The 14,923-nt window shown below is 47.3% G+C and overlaps 1 protein-coding gene across 2 annotated transcripts in view; it reads left to right on the top strand.

Moving 5' to 3' along the window:
* Positions 1-1,510: 1,510 nt before the first annotated feature.
* The window catches only part of ELP1 (elongator acetyltransferase complex subunit 1), a 115,746-nt gene continuing 102,333 nt past the window's right edge, over positions 1,511-14,923 (top strand). Inside the window, exons 1-4 of one of the 2 annotated variants that reach the window (XM_048849682.2) lie at positions 1,511-1,600; positions 2,527-2,721; positions 10,959-11,111; positions 12,419-12,500. In XM_048849682.2, coding sequence (XP_048705639.2) covers positions 2,572-2,721; positions 10,959-11,111; positions 12,419-12,500 — 385 coding nt within the window. In that variant the 5' untranslated portion in view covers positions 1,511-1,600; positions 2,527-2,571. The remainder of the gene's footprint in view (positions 1,601-2,526; positions 2,722-10,958; positions 11,112-12,418; positions 12,501-14,923) is intronic. The other variant, XM_048849679.2, reaches the window with a different exon arrangement.

Raw genomic sequence — 14,923 nt, forward strand, 5'->3', positions numbered from 1 at the left:
CCGGCCAAAGCCCCGAACCCTGGCCCGAGCCCCGGTGCGCCCCACTGGGCAGGAGCCCCGGCCAGCCCCGTGGGGTGCAGCCCCAGACCCCGCTGCCCGGGAGCTGAGCTCCGGGGCCCCGAAGCGGGAGCGGGTTTCCAGGAGCGGCTCTGTGGGAGCGGGACAGCAGGACGTGGGGCACCTGGGAGAGAAACGCAGTTATTCCAGCGTCAGCCTTGGTGGGCCGCAGCCCACTTCACTGGCTGCAGAGACTGGAGCACAGGGTGAGAAGAGGGGTCGGTCGGTACACACAGGGAAAGCGTGCAAAGAAAGGGGCTAATTAGTTAAGCTGAGCTATCATCAGCAGGAGAAATAGTGATCATCAAGATGGGCCCTTGAGCCAGTTATTGCCCCTTGTTTTTTCCTACACCCCCCCCCCTCAGCCGTTGTTGTTAAACCCTGGATTTGTGCTGGAAATGGCCCACCTCGATTATCAGACGCATTGTAAGGAGAGTGGTCACTTTAGATAAGTTTCAGAGGAGCAGCCGCCTTAGTCTGTATTCGCAAAGACAAGGAGGACTGGTGGCACCTCAGAGACTAACCCAGTTATTTGAGCATGAGCTTTCGTGAGCTACATCCGATGCAGTGAGCTGTAGCCCACGAGAGCTCACGCTCAAATAAATGGGTTCGTCTCCAAGGGGGCACACGGCCTCCTGTTCTTTTCACTTTAGATAAGCTATTGCCAGCAGGAGAGTGGGGTGGGGGGAGGTATTTTTTCATGCTCTGTGTGTATAAAAAGATCTTCTACACTTTCCACAGTACGCATCCCATGAAGGGAGCTGTAGCCCACGAGAGCTCACGCTCAAGTAAATGGGTTCGTCTCCAAGGGGGCACACGGCCTCCTCTTCTCCTTGCGAATACAGACTACCGCGGCTGCTGCTCGGAAAGCTGACAAGCGGGTGTGAGGACACTTAGCCTGGGCAGAGTCAATCTGGGTGCTCAGTCCTAGACTCTCAGGGGGGCATCTAGTCCTGCCCCCCGCTCCAAGCAGGGCCAAGCCCCCATGTTTGCCCCAGATCCCTACAGGGCCCCCTCACGGATGGAGCTCGCAACCCTGGGTTTTGCAGGCCAGGGCCCAAACCGCTGGGCTCTCCCTCCCCCCTTTGAATTAATATGCAAACCAGATGCCATTAACTTGGGCCTGACTAGGGACTGGGCGAGGCTGGGCCATTGCACCCATTGAATCGCTTGCCCCCTGGCCAGCGCCCTCAGGCGTTTGGGCACTGGCCCGCTCAGCGCAGGGCTGCGAGTTCAATCCTTGAGGGGGCCCTGTGGGGATGGGGCAAACAGGGGGGCTCGGCGCTGCTTTGAGCGGGGGGGGGGGGACTAGATGCCCTCCTGGGAGTCTGTGGTTCTCGGGGGGGGGGGGGGCAGCGGAACCCGGCCGCGGGCGCGAGCCCAGCCTCGAGCCCGCGACCACCCGAAACGCGCCTGCGCATGCGCCGCGCCGCTGGCCTGCCTGGGCGGCAGCCCCGCTCCTGCGCATGCGCCTCCCGGAAGCGCCGGTCGCGGCTCCAAGATGGCAGCGCCCGTCTCCTGAGCGGCGGCGCGGGCGCGCGCGGTGAGCAGCGCCCCGGGCCCGTCCCCGTGGCCGGCCTGCGCTCGGCGGGGGCCCTGCCTGGGGCGCCCCCTGCCGCCGAGCCGGTGCCCTGTGCCCGCCCGCCCGGGGTCTCTCGCGTGCTCCCGGGCCGAGCCTGAACCCTCGGGGGCGGCGGAGCCCGCACACCCCGCGGGGGGGGGCTGATAAAACCTCCCCGGAGAGCCCCCGCCGGGGGCCTCCCCGTGCGGGCTGGGGGGCCGCTCTAGTGACCCGCAGCCCCCGCGGGGGGGGGCTGATAAAACCTCCCCGGAGAGCCCCCGCTGCTGCCTGCCCCCCCCCGGTGGGCCTGGCCGGGGGCCTCCCCGTGCGGGCTGGGGGGCCGCTCTAGTGACCCGCAGCCCCCGCGGCTCTAGGGTCGCCGGCCCCGGCGCTTCCCGGAGGAGCCCGGCTGGCCTCAGCGCTGTTGTCGTGGCAAGGCGTTACCCACAGGAGACAACAAGAAAATAAATAAAAATCCTGCTGGTGGTTGTGATCTTGCCCCTGTTCAGGTTGCTGGGGTGCCCCTTGCTCTTGTGTCCGGGTAAGGCTGGAGAGCGGTGACTGCCTTTTCCCCTTTCGCCCGCTCGCTTTCAGCAGTTCCTGCTCACCTTCTCTCTAAAGTACGTAGCCCCCTCTTTCCTTGGACTCGCTCTTTCCTCGGGAGGCAGTCACATAAGTCCTTTCTCAGGCTCGGTTTACAGCTCCCTCCCTAAAAGAACAGGAGGACTTGTGGCACCTTAGAGACTCACCAATTTATTTGAGCATAAGCTGTAGGTCACGAAAGCTCATGCTCAAATAAATTGGTGAGTCTCTAAGGTGCCACACGTCGTCCTTTTCTTTTTGCGAATACAGACTAACACGGCTGCTACTCTGAAACCAGCTCCCTCTCTGTGTGTTTGTTTTAATAGCTCTTTGGGGGATTGCATTTCTCCAGTTCCTGTGTTGCTGATACGATGAGAAATTTGAAGTTACTGTACGCTCGAGAGCATGGGCCTGTCCCGGCTTTGGGGAGTCCTCAGTGTTTCTGCCTCCGTGCAGACCAAGGGACGCTGCTCATTGGCTCAGAATATGGGATCCTGGAGCTGGACCCAGCCATTCGAAGGGTGAGTTACTGGTGGAAGTTCTAAAGCTTTGTTTAGGGCTGTTTTCCTGATGCTAATTGTGGGTTCATACTTGCAGGATGGTAAATATTTTCATGCTCATTGACTTACTGGGCATTTAGAGCACTCTGAGTGTTACAGGACTGGACCTGGTGACCATACTTTTTTTTTTCTTGTGATCACAAAGAGCAGTAGGTTGGCATTGCCTGTTTGGAAATGCGTTCCGCTGCAGTGTCTTGTGTTCCATCCAACTATACAGATCGAATCATCTCTTTGGATTGTAAACGCCTTCGTTTCAGTCCTTGTCCCCGCCAGGTTCTATACAGCAGTGAGCACACTATATCTGCAGCACTGAGCGCACACAGACTTTGTTTAGTGCCGACATTATGTCTGCAGTACTGCAGGGTACACCAGCAAAAGTCTCAGCTCTGAAGAAAGCTTGCAGTCTAGAAGGCAGACGTGCATAATAATGAAAATGTGGATTTATGTCCTGGTAAAGTTACATGTCCTGTCCAATTCAGTTCTTTCTGCCACTGCAGTCTGAGGGTGCTAAAACAGGAAAGTTGGAGAACTTCTCACTGAATTCATAAAAGAGGCGTTTAGATTGGTGCCTGGTGAAGTTCCCCTTCTACTGTACAGGAATGATAGGAATCAACCAAGCTGAATAGACATAAGTACAAAGCATGTTATGAGCCATTATTTTTGACTGCTTAGTTGAGGCTCATAAGCAAAGAACTGCCATAGACATGAGCTTATCCATGTGTGAACTCATCTGTAGCCCTGTTCCTGCAGCGTGCAGGAGCTCCGCTCTAAGCCTGCACAGCTCAGTTGCTCCTCAGAAGACTATATCTTCATTAAAAAGGGGGCTATACTAAGAATCTGTCAACGGAGGCCCAGAGAGACCAAGTACCTTGCCCACAGACACAGTGAGACACAAGAGCCGAGGTCAGACCCAGAACTCTGACTGTAACCATTAGACACGTTGTCTTGTAACCAGTGCATCAAGTTCTCTTGGCTTTTAAAGCACTCTGATGCCTAATGGCTAAAGCATCTGAGGTGCATTATCAGGTTCGGTCAGGCTTTGTGTGGATGCTGCTTCATTCTCGCCCCTTGCTTCTGCCACTCCTGCTCAGCTTCTTGGCTCTGCCATAGGCAGAGTCGATATGCCTCCCCCTCCCATTTTTTCATAGTTCTCAAGGGCAGAAGGAGCCTTAATTATATAAAGGGACACAGCTGAGTACTTAAATTCTGACATTGAATCTAGTTTGGAGCCATTCCATTATGGAGGTGTGATGGAGTGTACTTGCCCTGCACTGGACAAGGAGGCGTTATCCGTGACTCTGGGCAGAGGAAGCCATGCCCCCTTCACCCCTGCTGTGCATGCTCCAACTGGAGCATCAGTACAAAAGGGAGCAGCCCAGCTCAGTCAGGGTGGACCACGGAGGAGAGAGGCTCCTTCCCGGGAACACCAGATTGTGGAGGCTAGGGACGCCGAGACACGGGCGGATATCTGGCTACCTGCAGACGCCCGAGAGACGTTGGAACCGTCAGGTGCCTCACAGGCCAAAGACCCCAGACACCCATGGACCAAGTCACTGGAAGACTGAGTAAGAAGCAGCCCAGGGAGACTAGCTATTGATCCGGTTGTAGAACCAAGCAATAAGTCAGTGTGTTTTGGTCAGATCCCCGCTCACCCAGTGATGAATACGCTCTCCGCTGAAAGGGCCCTGAGCTGGGACCTGGTGGACTAGGGAGGGCCTGGGTCCCCCTACCACTGGCCACCATCTCCGGCCATCAGGCCACATAGTCTGGCTAAAGGAGGACAGCCATATTACCGCTGGCCACTAGGCCACACAGCCTGGCTAAGGAGGATAGTCATATTGACTCTGGCCTCTGGCCCATGCAGCCCTGTGAGGAAGGGCAGCCGTATTGACTCTGGCCACTAGGCCTCACAGCCTTCGAGGGAGGGGCACCATATTGATTCTGGTCATTAGCCATGACTGCCCTGAGGCTAAGGGTGGGCAGGTGAACTCAACTACGGGGCTATAATGCCCTTTTCCCTGCCTCAAAGGGGGACAGGATGTACTTGCCCCACGACAGGGGAGTAGATGATCTCAGGTATTTAAAGTTGTCATTTCAACCCTCAAACTTCCTTTTAAGCAGGGTGGATTTGACACTAGTCAGGAAGACTCAATTTAATCATGGCTTTCTACATAAAAGTGCATTCTTGGTGGTGGCTATAACCTTAATACATATTCTTCACAACTCAGAGATAGATGTAAGTTTAATTTTTAGTAGGTACACACTGTACATTTTTAAAGCAATTTATTTTGAAAACTTTTCAGATTCGTTTTCTGATATAGCTGTAAACCTAATGATTGTTTGGTTATTTCATTTACCAAAGGTAATTGAACCAGATATTTTTGAAGTCATTGGGAGGTGAACTATCTCCAGTTCAACAGGTTAATCGTTAATATTTGGAGGATTTTCTTGCCATGCTGTATTAGGAGGAGAACATCACCAGACAGACATTTAAATTGTTTTATTTAACTAAAACAGCAACTTTACGTATTCTGGATTTTTTTCTTCAACAGAAAACATAATATTTTAACAAAACAAGCATATGAATTTTTCAATTTAGATAAACGTTCAAGTTTTTTAAAATCAGGTTTGTTTTTGTAAAAATTTTTTTCATCAATTACCTCTTTTTGTAATCTTCTGATTCTTATCACAAACTTATCTATGGTGGTTTCTGGATGATGGAGGGTTTTTTTCTTTTTTGCTACATGTCATACACTGTGGCTATGTAACATACATGATGTGACTGGAACACTATCATTGGCAAATAACACTGAAACTATGGAAAATGATGGTGATCTTGAAGGTGGATAGTCTTCAGAATCCTGTATGTTGAGGATGGATTCTCCTAAACAAAATAAGTCAATACGGTTATTTAATTATTATTACCATTCTGCTCATTTAGTATTACTCATTGCATTCACTGATACTCAGTACTACTTTAAAGGTGAAATTGTAAAAGAAAGATCTGCCTATTTCAGCTATTTATTTTTTCATCACAACTGCATTTAAGATTATAGTACCATAGAGTAACAACTATATTTTTTGCTCAAACATGAGAATTCAAGAATAGTCCAGAAGGAAGACAGGCAGTTCTTAAGAAAGAAGTATGAAATTAAAAAGTTTACCAACCTGATGAACGTGTCTGAACATGCAGGATCTTCAATGCAGTTTCCTCCTGAGAAACATAGAATCATAGAATATCAGGGTTGGAAGGGACCTCAGGAGGTCATCTAGTCCAACTCCCTGCTTAAAGCAGGACCAAGCCCCAACTAAATCATCCCAGCCAGGGCTTTGTCAAGCCTGACCTTGAAAACCTCTAAGGAAGGAGATTCTACCACTTCCGTAGGTAACCCATTCCAGTGCTTCACCACCCTCCCAGTGAAAAAGGTTTTTTCTAATATCCAACCTAAACCTCCCCCACTGCAACTTGAGACCATTACTCCTTGTTCTGTCATCTGCTACCACTGAGAACAGTCTAGATCCATCCTCTTTGGAACCCCCTTTCAGGTAGTTGAAAGTAGCTATCAAATCCCCCCTCATTCTTCTCTTCTGCAAACTAAACAATCCCAGTTCTCTCAGCCTCTCCTCATAAGTCATGTGTTCCAGTCCCCTAATCATTTTTGTTGCCCTCCGCTGGATGCTTTCCAGTTTTTCCACATCCTTCTTGTAGTGTGGGGTCCAAAACTGGACACAGTACTCCAAATGTCGAATAGAGGGGAATGATCACATTCCTCGATCTGCTGGCAGTGCCCCTACTTATACAGCCCCAAATGCCATTAACCTTCTTGGCAACAAGGGCACACTGTTGACTCATATCCAGCTTCTCATCCACTGTAACCCCTAAGTCCTTTTCTGCAGAACTGCTGCCTAGCCATTCGGTCCCTAGTCTGTAGCGGTGCATGGGATTCTTCCTTCCTAAGTGCAGGACTCTGCACTTGTTCTTGTTGAACCTCATCAGATTTCTTTTGGCCCAATCCTCTAATTTTTGTCTAGGTCCTTCTGTATCCTATTCCTACCCTCCAGCATATCTACCACTCCTCCCAGTTTAGTGTCATCTGCAAACTTGCTGAGGGAGCAATCCACACCATCCTCCAGATCATTAATGAAGATATTGGACAAAACCAGCCCCAGGACCGACCCTTTGGGCATTCCTTTTGATACCGGCTGCCAACTAGAGGTGGAGCCATTGATCATTACCCGTTGAGCCCAACAATCTAGCCAGCTTTCTATCTACTTTATTGTCCATTCATCCAGCCCATACTTCTTTAACTTGCTGGCAAGAATACTGTGGGAGACGGTGTCAAAAGCTTTGCTAAAGTCAAGGAATAACACGTCCACTGCTTTCCCCTCATCCACAGAGGCAGTTATCTCGTCATAGAAGGCAATCAGGTTGATCAGGCATGACTTGCCCTTGGTGAATCCATGCTGACTGTACCTGATCACTTTCCTCTCCTCTAAGTGCTTCAGAATTGATTCCTTGAGGACCTGCTCCATGATTTTTCCAGGGACTGAGGTGAGGCTGACTGGCCTGTAGTTCCCCGGATTCTCCTTCTTCCCTTTTTTAAAGATGGGCACTACATTAGCCTTTTTTCCAGTCATCTGGGACCTCCCCTGATGGTTATGAGTTTTCCAAGATAATGGCCAATGGCTCTGCAATCACATCCGCCAACTCCTTTAGCACTCTCGGATGCAGCGCATCTGGCCCTATGGACTTGTGCTTGTCCAGCTTTTCTAAATGGTCCTGAACCACTTCTTTCTCCACAGAGGGCTGGTTACCTCCTCCCCATGCTGTGCTGTCCAGTGCAGCAGTCTGGGAGCTGACCTTGTTTGTGAAGACAGGCAAAAAAAAGCATGGCGTACATTAGCTTTTTCCACATTCTCTGACAATAGGTTGCCTCCCTCATTCAGTAAGGGGCCCACGCTTTCCTTGACCACCACCTTGTTGCTAACGTACCTGAAGAAACCCTTCTTGTTACCTTTCATATCCCTTGCTAGCTGCAACTCCAAGTGTGATTTGGCCTTCCTGATTTTGCTCCTGCATGCCTGAGAAATATTTTTATACTCCTCCCTGGTCATCTGTCCAATCTTCCCCTTCTTGTAAGTTTCTTTTTTGGGTTTAAGATCAGCAAGGATTTCACTGTTAAGCCAAGCTGGTCGCCTGCCACATTTACTATTCTTTCTACACATCGGGATGGTTTGTTCCTGCACTCTCAATAAGGATTGTTTAAAATACAGCCAGCTCTCCTGGATTCCTTTCCCCCTCATGTTGTTCTCCCAGGGGATCCTGCCCATCAGTTACCTGAGGGAGTCAAAATCTGCTTTTCTGAAGTCCAGGGTCCATATTCTGCTGCTCTCCTTCCTTCCTTATGTTAGGATCCTGAACTCAACCATCTCAGGGTCACTGCCTCCCAGGTTCCCATCCAGTTTTGTTTCCCCTACTAATTCTTCCCGGTATGTGAGCAGCAGGTCAAGAAGAGCTCTGCCCCTAGTTGGTTTCTTCAGCACTTGCACCGGGAAATTGTCCCCTATACTTTCCAAAAACTTCCTGGATTGTCTGTGTACTGCTGTATTGCTCTCCCAGCAGATACCAGGGTGATTGAAGTCTCCCATGAGAACCAGGGCCTGCAATCTAGTAACTTCTGTTAGTTGCCGGAAGAAAACCTTGGCTACCTCATCCCCCTGGTCTGGTGGTGTATAGCAGACTCCCACCACGACATCGCCCTTGTTGCTCATACTTCTAAACTTAATCCAGAGACTCTCAGGTTTTTCTGCAGTTTCATACCAGAACGGAAGGAACACGTCTCATGATGTTGTTTTATTCGGGCAACCAGGCCTTGCATTTCTTTGTTGCACTGTTTGCATTTTGCACACATACCAGTCTTATGGACAGGTAGAGGAACTTCATTAAAATATTCCGAAACTGGGTCTCTTTTATGGCCAGCTGACATTATAGGTTTTCCCTTCTAGTGAGAGAATGGTATGGTAGATCTCAAATCAATGAAGGCTACACTCACAAAGACCTCAAGGCTTCTGGAATATGCTGCTCAAACAGTTTCACTTTTGTTTCTACTGCCCGTCCCTCCCTTCTCACATTTATCTCCAGACTTCTTCTCCTTGTCCAGATCTATTCTGCCCCCAACGATCTTCTATTCATTGAACTTTTTGAAACTGCACTTTCAGAGAGAGGTAAGGGATTGACTCTGTGTACACAAATTTGCAGAGGGACAATAGGGTTGAGGTCTGTTATTTCTAACCTCTATATATTATTGATTGATTTATTTAAAAACATTTTTGCTGTTTAACAAGCTTGTTATCTCTGGAGACACAAATCCACAGTTTGAGAACTGCAAAACTAAGCATCTCTGATGGTATCTTCTAGACTGAGCACTGGGTCCCATTGGGTAGATAGAAAGATTAACCTAAATCTATACAGAAGCCCCTTGAACCCCATAAGATTGGGTCCCTAATCCATGAACTGTTGGAATTTATTTACAAAACTTTTCTTAAACATTACATGAATATATTATCTCTTACTGTAGAATAAGAATTTATAATCCCTATTTCATGATGAGATATCTTTGAGCTATAATGTATCTTAATTAAAACTATCTTTGGGTAGGTTTTTTCCTCCAAAAGCATTTTATCAAAAAAATCAGATTTTTTTAATTTTGTTTTTTAAAAAAATCATAGATTTTTATCCACCCTGCTTTTAAGATCAGTGCTACAGCAGGAAGGAAATTGTAACTGCATCGTCGTGGGTCGTGTTACCCCAAGACGCATTTGGCCAATGTTTTGCAAAACTTGTACAAGCAGTGTTGCGTGCTCGTCCCGCTACTACAGCAGCCGTGAACTCGTAGGTAGGACTTGAAAAGGTACAGAAGTTGTCTTGCAGATGAAGATGTAACCCGAATATGGTGTAAATTTCAGTTCCACTCAGAACACAAGGGAAGAGAAGTTTTTCTGTCTTCCTTACGAGCCCTTGCTTTGTGGCAGTGCTTCCTCCGGGAGGGTCTGGGCCCCGTTGTCCCTGGAATCTGTTCGTACTGCACAGATTTCTCTGGGAGGCATGCTGCAGAGCAGCATGAGGCACTTCTCTCCCTTGCTGAGTGCACTCTGTCTGCTGCAGTCCCAGGCTGCAGCTTTTGACCAAGTGACTGAATACTCTGAAAGCTCGACCCCTCCCATTTTGCTTAAGAGTATGCTTTGCTACTGCCCTGCAGCTAGCTTGCTTCCCCCGTACTCTATTCTGTAACTCTGTTGATGGAAGAGTTCTCATACTTCCCTGGTGTCAGGTGATGAGGAAGGACACTTCTATAGAATCTCCATGCGATTCTAGTGACACCGTCAACCTGAAATCTAGTGAGTGACAAAAATCAAGTTAAGTCATTAAATATGCTCGCCCTGCTCTGACATGCGCGCGCACACACACATCACCTGCCAGTATGCATGGTTTTACAGTCACCGTTTTAGGATTTATCATTGCTTTTCTCTCCTCATTTGCTGTGTGAAAGGCCCGCACAGGTCAGGGAAGCTGATTGACTATTTCCGCTGTACAAGTGCAACTGGTGCTAAAAATGTGCTCTCCAGTGTACCTAGTAAAGACGCTAAGGAAGAGGAGAGGAGGCTTTTCTCTAATCTTCGAGCTATAGTATTCTGATGTGTAGTCTGTAAAACCAGCATGTGAAAACATTTCAGTCATGTGTATTTAAGGTGATGCTATCCTTCTGCTGTCTATGTGATCCTTCAGAAACATTGGAGCAAATTCAGCAGGAACTTGCACCTTCTTATAGTCCATTTGATATGGGGGGCATAGGGGCCATAAAATGATACTTAATGGGACACGTTCTGTGAAGGAACATTGCCATTTGTTGATTGATCTTTCACCTAAATAATCAGTTTGAAAAGCAATGAAATATTCCAGTGTAACTGAGAATAAAGTCAGGTATTTCCCTGTCTGATGTCTGAGTTGCCTGGCTCAGTGGTGGTGAGTTCTATTAAATCTTACTGCTGCATGTGAGGTAATATTTGTGCTGTATTTCTTGGAGATGTTGGGTGCCTAGAGTGTATAGATAGTTACCCCCCCCGCTCCCCCTCCAGGATTTGTATAAATCTAAACAAAGTAACGTGTCATTTTCTGATTGTCTGTTCTCTCCGTCTAGGTGACGAATGAAATTTCCTTGACTGTGGATGGTTTTCTGCCAGAAGATGGAAGTGGCCACATTGTGGGCATTGAAGATCTGCCAGATCAGGAGTGTGTGTGTGTTGCTACGGCAGCTGGAGATGTTATACTGTGCAACCTCAGTACAAAGCAGGTAAGCTGGAAGGTAAAAGGAGAAGTCATAGGCTGCCTCCATTCTTACCCAGGTAGCCTTACTGACTTCTCTGGGGTTTCTTGGGTGTAACTGAGGGCAGAATTTATATAACTTGGAAGTGTTGGTCATCCAGTTAATTCCTTGACAATGAAAAGTAATGAAGCATTGGGAACTATGCCCCTACCCCAATGCCTGCACCGGGAGTCCTACTGAAATCGGTTAATTTGTTAACCTCCGAGCAAAATGTTATTTAAAAACAAAGCTGAATTATAAACCTAACATATTTATCAGTTAGTGCAGAACATCTTCAGAGAAAACTAATGTATATTAGAATCATGTTTCTTATGTATAGATCTCATTTAAAGACTAAAACGTTTACGTTCCATGATTAAAGGTCATAAAACGTAACTGCCAGGCAACATTAATGAGAAACCAGAACCGTTTAGCCCAGGGAATAGCGCAGTGGACTGGGACGTCAGACTTTGTTTGGGGTGGGGTTCTAGTCCATGCTCTGCTATGGATTTGTGTGCGATCTTGGGCAAGTTGCTTAAACTCACTAGCGTCCTATCTATAATGACGCTTCCTGAAGATCTGCTATTGTACTCCAACTGGTGCAGCTGCAAAGGAAGTAGCAGCAAGGGGAGGGCTAGAATAGGCAGGGCAAGCTCCAGGGTTAGGTGACACCCTGACAGCCAGTCTGTGCTGAAACTTGGATAGCTGCTATTTCCATTTCAGCCAACTTTGTTCACATGTGGCATATTTTGCAAATGTCACTCAGACTTTAATAAAAAAAAAAGCGTATTCTGAAGACTGTGTAAAGTATTGTCATTTTAGTGTATGCAAGATCATGTCCTATAATATCTATTAACAACTTGTCTAATGCGCTAGAGATGATATTTTCTGGCATGAGCACTAGGGTCAGAGTTAAGGTTTAGCTTCTGATCTTGTATGTCTTGGCTTTACAGATTGATGTCTCAGCCTTAACGTTGTTTTAATGCTTACTGTTTTTGCTTGGAATATATTTTGGTGTCTTGAAATTCACTGTGTGTGTACTGAGACTCCTTGTGTGTAAGACTGAGTCATTTTGCAGGTATCTGGAGTTTCCCTTCTCTTCACCAAAACGGATTGGGCCTGTTACCAGAGCACAGCTCTGGCAATCATGAGCAGCCACAGCTAGTGCAATTGTCATCTCCCCGAGCTCCTTGTAAATCAGAACAATACATTGGAGAGACGTTCCTTTCTTGCTGTTGCATATGTATCACCCATACATACACGAATACCTCACGCTGCTCATTGCTCTCTTACAGCTCGAATGTGTTGGGAGTGTGGACACTGGTCTGACCACCATGAGCTGGAGTCCTGACCAGGAGCTTGTCCTGCTGGTTACAGGTACAGATGATCGTCTGTTTGTAAACTCTGTTGAGCAAATACAAGATAGTTTAGTATAGCCTTTCATAATTTTTCATAGGGCCAAATTCTGCCCCTTTGCTCACCCTGAACTATGCTTGCGTAATCCAGTTACCTGGCCCTGAACAATTATGACACACATACGTTCTGATTTCAGCAGCTTTACAGATCTCTGTCAAGGAAGTAAAATCTGGTGTTGGATCCAGAAAAGCTGGGATAGGTGTGTTAAATTCCTTGCGACAGCCTTCATAGGAGAAATGGCTTCTCATCCTTTCTATTAGAGGCAACAGCAAAAGATAGTCATAAAGCTGAAGCCCAGAAGGGATCACCCGGTGATCTAGTCTGACCTCCTATATAGCACAAGCCATTAACATCACCCAGCAAAACCCGACAAATGAAATTAGTCTCCTGAGGGTTGTAATATATTGGTCTAAACTAGGGCTGTCAAGCGATTAAAAACATTAATCGCGATTAATCGTGCGATTAAAAAACATCCAGCAGTGCATTGTTAAACAATAATAGAATAATATTTAAATAGTTTTGGATGTTTTCTACATTTTCAAATATATTAATTTCAATTACAACACAGAATACAAAGTGCACAGTGCTCACTTCATATTTATTTTTATTGCAAGTATTTGTACTGTAAAAAAACAAATCGTATTTTTCAATTCACCTAAGTACTGTAGTGCAATCTCTTTATTATGAAAATTGAACTTACAAATGTAGAATTATGTACAAAAAAAACCTGCATTCAAAAAAAAACAAGGTAAAATTTTAGAGCCTGCAAGTCCACTCAGTCCTCCTTCTTGTTCACCCAGTCGCTGAGACAAACAAGTTTGTTTACATTTGCAGGAGATAATGCTGCCCACTTCTTGTTCACAATGTCACCTGAAAGTGAGAACAGGCGTTCTCATGGCACTGTTGTAGCTGGTGTCGCAAGATATTTATGTGTTAGCTGCGCTAAAGATTCATATACCCCTTAATGTTTCAACTGCCATTCCATACTGATGATGGGCTGTTCTCGATAACAGTCCCAAGCAGTGTGGTCCGATGCATGTTCATTTTCATTATCTGAGTCAGATGCCACTAGAAGAAGATTAATTTTCTCTTTTGGTGGTTCGGGTTCTGTAGTTTCCGCATGTGAGAGTTGCTCTTTTAAGAATTCTGAAAGCACGCTCCACACCTCATCTCTCTCAGATTTTGGAAAGCACTTCTGATTCTTAAACCTTGGATCGAGTGCTGTAGCTATCTTTAGAAATATCACATTGGTACCTTCTTTGTGTTTTGTGAAATCTGCAGTGAAAGTGTTCTTAAAATGAACAACATGTGCTGGGTCATCATCCAAGACTGCTATATCATGAAATATATGGCAGAAGGTGGGTTAAACAGCCAGGAACATACAGTTCTTCCCCAAGGAGTTCAGTCAGAAATTTAATTAACATATTATTTTTTTAATGAGCGTCATCAGCATGGAAGCTTGTCCTCTGGAATGATGACCAAAGCATGAAGGGGCATACGAATGTTTAGCATATCTGGCATGTAAATACCTTGCAGTGCTGGCTACAAAAGTGCCATGCAAATGCCTGTTCTCACTTCCTGGTGACATTGTAAATAAGGGCATGGCTAAACCTGCAGATGTAGAGCACTGGGAGTTAAACCCGCCTTCAGCGAGCGCAGTAGGGAAAGCGCTGCCGTCTGTCCATGCTGACAGCACACTGGCGTGGCCACATTTGCAGCATTGGGAGCAGTGCATTATGGGCAGCTATCCCAGCATGCAAGTGACTGCGACGTGCTTTTCGAATGGGGGTGGGGTGGAGTGGAGTGTGACGGGAGTGTGTTGTGTGTATGTGGGGGGGAGAGTGGGTTTTTGGGGTGCTGAGTGTCAGCGTGCTGTCTTGTAAGTTCAGACCCCCTCACTCACTCAAAGCAATCAGTAAACGTTTGCGTTTTCTCGGAGCTGATAAGCAGCCAGCTTCTCCGAAAGGGAGCTTTAAAAGGGCATTTCCTCATTCCTGCATCCGATTTCACGCAACAATGAGAAGAGTGGCCGCTTGACTTAAGGGGATTATGGGACATTTCTGGAGGCTGATCAGAGCGCAGTAAAGCAACAGCTCGTTCACACTGGCGCTGCAGTGCTCCAGCAGGGGCGCAGGAAATGTTATTCCACTCGCCGAGGTGGAGTACCAGCAGTGCTGTGGCTGCAGAGTCAGAGTGCTCTGCATACCTTGCCAGCGTGGACGGGTAGTGAGCTAGTGCGCCTGGGGCTCCTTTAATGCGCTGTAACTCGCAAGTGTAGCCAAGCCTTAACAAGAGGGCAGCATTGTCTCCTGTAAATGTAAACAAACTTGTTTGTCTTAGCGATTGGCTGAACAAGAAGTAGGACTGAGTGGACTTGTAGGCAC

Source organism: Caretta caretta, chromosome 5 (genome assembly GCF_965140235.1).
Source record: "Caretta caretta isolate rCarCar2 chromosome 5, rCarCar1.hap1, whole genome shotgun sequence".
NCBI classification, from domain to species: Eukaryota; Metazoa; Chordata; order Testudines; family Cheloniidae; genus Caretta; species Caretta caretta.